The 5,109-nt window shown below is 35.5% G+C and overlaps 1 protein-coding gene across 2 annotated transcripts in view; it reads right to left on the bottom strand.

The window, feature by feature from the left end:
* The window catches only part of LOC117103883, a 27,529-nt gene extending 23,717 nt beyond the window's left edge, over window positions 1-3,812 (bottom strand). The window contains exon 1 of one of the 2 annotated variants that reach the window (XM_033244508.1): window positions 3,680-3,812. Coding sequence is in view for 1 of the 2 variants with exons in the window: in XM_033244507.1 (XP_033100398.1) it covers window positions 3,312-3,314 (3 nt within the window). In the remaining variant the exon portion in view is untranslated. Of the gene's footprint in view, window positions 1-3,311; window positions 3,624-3,679 lie in introns of those variants that run through there. The other variant, XM_033244507.1, reaches the window with a different exon arrangement.
* Between the last annotated feature and the right edge of the window lie 1,297 nt (window positions 3,813-5,109).

Genomic DNA, 5,109 nt, shown 5'->3' with positions numbered 1-5,109 from the left:
TCTTATGCGTAAGGCTTGCTTAAAACCATATATTGTCGAGTTTGAACGTATGGGGTGAGGGAGTTGGTTCCACATAGGAACAATACGATTGAAGTATTCTGTAAGTTTCGGTTTTGCAACGTTTGTCAACGAGTTTGAGATGGTCAGAATGACGAAGAGAACGTGAAGAGGCGAGAGATTCATTAAAAACGAAAACATTTTTAAAATCCAAGTCATAATAGCCAAAGAAACATTTAAAAAAAAACAAAAGATCAATTAAGTCCCTTCGAAAGGAAAGAGGAAGTAAGTTATTATTATTATTATTATTGTATACTTATATAGCGCATATCAAACTTCTCTATGCGCTGAACATTATTACCCCGGATCACTGGATCAAGCACATATGGAACACACACTCAGGCCCCATAGGGGAATTCCATAATGTTGCAGCTGTATTCAGCGCAGGCTGTGTTTGAACCTACCAGGTACCCACTTTTACTCCTGGGTGGAGAGAGACAACCGTAGATAAAGTGCCTTGCCCAAGGACACAAGCGACTTGCACAGCGAGAGTTTTGAACCCCCGACCTCAAGGTTGGGAGTCCAAACCACAACCGATGCGCCAACTACTTCTACAGTTAAGTTAAGATAAATAAGGCGTTCTCTATAGTTGTAAGCTTATTTAAGCTTATAAAAGAAAAACACTTAAAATTTTGAAGCAAAATGATATCTTGAATTAATGCTATACTGCATGTCAAATGTTAGCCGTCTATTTGATACACCGATAGCAGATGTTTTATACTGAGGGGGCGCTTATGGAAATACAGTAGATGAAAATCGAGGGGTTCTTATGGGAACTTATTAAATTCAAGAGGCACTTTTTGAATGAAAAAAAATTATATAAGGACATTACGAATGGTAGTGCTGCAAAAAAGATAATTGTCCAGAGAACATGGCTCATGACAAGAATGCTGTGAATATTTACATAACAGCAGAATAGCAGATGCAATTAGTGGTGGTGGACAGTGGTTAGCTTGTTGGCCATTGGCCGATTGAGATTAGCAGGATGGCAGGATCATTGCAGGTTTTCTTGAAAACTCAGATGAGAATGTGCTAAAGGTGCAAATTGTCGGAAAAAGAAAAAGAGGAGTAGGACTGGGCCTATAGCCAAATATGTAAGAGGAGGAAAGTTGGAAATATACTGTATGTCCAGGGATCAGAGCTTTCATGTCCAAGAGAAATACCCTCATTTTGATATTGACCTAAGAAGAATGTGATTCCGCTCTGCAGCTCAAATCATGCCAACAACCACAGTCCCAGGATTGATTGGATTATTGACTTGCTATAAAGAAAGAATTATGATATTATAGAGGGAAACGCTTATTCAAATTAGAAGGGGGCACTTATTCAAACAGGACGCTTAAGGAAATTTTCACGTTAGGAGTGGCGCTTATTTGACAGGAGCGCTTATTCAAAGGGGCGCTTATTTGCGCGAGTACGGTAATTACTAATATTTTTACTACTTTAAATGTACTTGTAGCAAGGAAAATGTGTGCATACAGTACTGTATTAACCAAGTATGCTTCAATACCTCCAGTATAAACACTAAACATTAAATGAAAACATATTACTTGCGTGCAAAAATTTATAACTATAATATCTTCAAGGCCTTAAAATCTCACGACTTCGTCACTTGGAATATGACTAATTAATTCATATTTGATATGAAATACTTTTAAATAATTAATATCACATATTACACATATGTGTATGAGTAAACAGAGAGAGTGCAACCACTTTGACCTGTGCCCCCTGGCGACATGCCGCCATTTTGTTTAACTTTAAGTACTGACAAATTTCTAAGCTCAATTTCATAGGCCTACTGGTTCTTTATAAATTTTATTGACATTCAATGTTTAGGAAATTTATCATTATTGCTGGTAATATTATGAAGCTCGGAAATGGAAGAGACACAGATTTGAACCCATGACCCTGAATTGGAAGATTTTACTGTAACTGCCAAGTTCCAGATCCTCTGTTGTATGCAGACTAGTCCTACTAGTACTAACGACAAATACTGTAACAGGCTTTACAAGGATTGCACCAATATTTGCTAGGAAATTATTGCTGGTTAATGTGTGGGTGTTCACGTGCATCTGTGGCATAGTTTTTCAAAGGCTGTAAAATCTTGACCACGGCTGAAGGATAACGGACGCTTGAGAATGAGCAATAACACAAATTTACTGTACCGATATGAATTTTTTTTTCAAATGGAATTAAAACTGATTGAATTTTAAGTAGTGTAGTGAAAAAATTTGAAATGTAAAATTGAACAAGAGTTTGATTTAAATATCATATTAATGATGTTTTATCAAAGTTTATATTGTCCTTTAATTCAATTTTCTACCAAGAAAGGGTCCACCGGGCATCCATGAAAAATGTTGAGGTCTACTAGACTTTTTTTTCCCTTCAATAATGAAGTAACCTTGATGTTGTACTTTTTGGGCATATCATCTTCTATCTTATCATCCTATTGGTAGAATATCGACAATGAGTACATGGCCTGAGGGGTCTGCGAATGTAAAAATGTTCGAAACTACTGACCCAATTAATAGCTAATCATGTGTGTATCTGAAGTCGTAATGAATAGAAATGGCAACTAATTAATATAACAATCACCTAAAAACGCATTTGGCCAAACATATTTCTTTCAATTTGTTGTATAGTACAGTATGTCAAGAATGATTTATATATTCCATAAATTGTAAACAAACAACAGATATATTGACACAGTTTATTGGAAAAACAGTTGTTACTGATAATTTATTAGCACCGTATTTTTATTAGTTTGATAGTTTGTAATTTTTAATCAAAATTTAAATGTGATCACAAAAATTTGAATTAGGCCTTTAACTTATTTGAATATATAATCAAAATACAACATACTATTGTATACTGTAAAACCAAGAAAAGCATTGATGTATACAGTATGCTTCATAAAATAAAGTTTTTTTAAAAAGAAAATTTCAGTTGTTGTTAAATATTGATCAAAACTCAAGTAATCTTTGTTGACAATTTCAAAATTAAAAAAGAACATTTTATGTAAAATATATCATGGCTTTGTGTTGAAGGACAATTTGCCATGTGTTTTGGCTTATATAGCCATGAATCATAAGCAGTTTACACTTACATTTGGCCGTCACAAAGCCGTCCCTCCAGCAAATTAAGAATAATTTAAGCCAGCATGTATTTTTTTATAGTTTTTATTACAGGGTGTATTTCATCTCTACTTTATTAGTCCGTCCTTGGCTTAACTAATAAAAATAATACGTTACCATATTTTGAGGTGAATCTCCACACAAAATGTGTGTAATTTTGTCTCAATACAGCTTCCTGCGTGGAAATGTAGCTTTTTTGAACACCCTTTGTGTACTGCTTAGAACTCTAACGCCTGACGACTGAGTTTATTGTCGACCGTTCGCAACCCTTTGAAAATAATTTGTCGGCAGCTGTCTGTGGCTTCAGTGTGTTCGAACGGGCTGAGGGCTTCGGCTCTTTTCCCGTAACAAAATTAAATTATTTCAAAATAATTTTTACCTACAACATGATTAATCGTTTTACTAAGAATATCAATTATGATATAAGTACAATTTTAGGACAATAGTTTAATGAAGATAGGCAAATATGGTAAAAATTTACAAACCTTCTTCTCAAGTTGAACTGCGACAGACCACCATCATTTAAAGCCCAGCCTTCAAAGTAACCAATCAAAACTAGCAGCCGATTGGCTTAATGAACAAAAGTATCTGTAAGCGTCAGAATCTAAGCCAATCACACAGACCTTAAGGTACTGTTAGACAAAGACAAGAGAAATGTAATACGAACAAATAAACGCGAGTCCAAATGTTAATGGCGGTGGTGTGTTTGGCACCGGCGGCGATTCAATAGACTGGAATTTTGAAGTGATGTACAGTGGAACTATTCGCCAATTATTGAACCGATGGCCAGGAAAACGTACATTAGGAATATATAGGTTTCTTCCACTGTTTTTCTTTATGGGTGCTGGTATTGAATGGGTTATGATCAATGCTCGTATTGCTCCCGGAGGAGAGACATTTTGTAAGTTTGATGGTTAATGTAGCGGCGGCCGAAATGGCCTTTCACCGGCTAGTTGGATGTTCCAAGACCCATCACTGGGCCTAGGCCCTGGGCCTAACCAACCTCAAGCTGCTTACTTGTTTACTTGTTTCCCAAGAGAGTATTCTACAGTCTGATCCTCCTGGGTATAGAGGCCAAGCAAAACGATGCTTATAGGCCCCTCGAAAAAAACAGTATATTTAAAATTTAACATAAACATGCTTTCATCTCAATCAGGCAGCCGCTTTTAACAGGCTGCCTGAAGGCCTAGGGCCTACAGTGTAGGCCTAGGGCCTCTAGGCTATCTATTCTTTTTTGAATTTGAATGGGAATGTAAATCATAATAGTAGATAATACTAGTAGTAGTAATACTAATATTATGTAGGGAAGGAAGCCTAGCAGGCTTATTTTATATGATATTAATATTATATGTATGTGTTTAATAATATTTTTAATCGTATGCCAAATCCATACTGTAATAAAGTTTTTAATTGCGTGGATGATACTGTACCTCAAAAACTAGCTCAAATTTGCATGGAAAATCGGTAGGAAAATATGTGCACAGATTCGTAACTACTGCATACAGTAACCTAATTATTACATTGGTTATATATTAAGATTAGGTAATAGCCTAATTTTCAGCAAAATCTCTCCAGAAATCGGCCTTTATTTTCCGAAATGCGCAGAGAGATTTCTAGGAATAATTTTTGTGCAGAGGATATATTTCCGGGGCAGGCCTTACTTTACAGTCTGGGCAGAATTAGGCAAATAATATTAAATCTTATTTATTCACACTCGTAAATGTTTTGAAATTGAAAACTTCCTGTTAATTCATTGTAATATGCGGTAAATTTTATCTCCAACAATAATAACATGATGGGTAATAAAATAAACCTCAATTTTTAAGGGAAGCCTGAATTCCTGGGTGGCTTGGCATTTCTAGACACATAATAAAGTGGACTCACTTACTTAAAGGTACAAGTATTGTTGTGTTTT

Source organism: Anneissia japonica, unplaced genomic scaffold (genome assembly GCF_011630105.1).
Source record: "Anneissia japonica isolate Jap-2015-1 unplaced genomic scaffold, ASM1163010v1 scaffold1810_len1271414_cov176, whole genome shotgun sequence".
In the NCBI taxonomy this organism is placed as follows: Eukaryota; Metazoa; Echinodermata; class Crinoidea; order Comatulida; family Comatulidae; genus Anneissia; species Anneissia japonica.
Note: the sequence above shows the minus strand (reverse complement) of the source record. Positions and strands in the feature narration are given on the sequence as shown.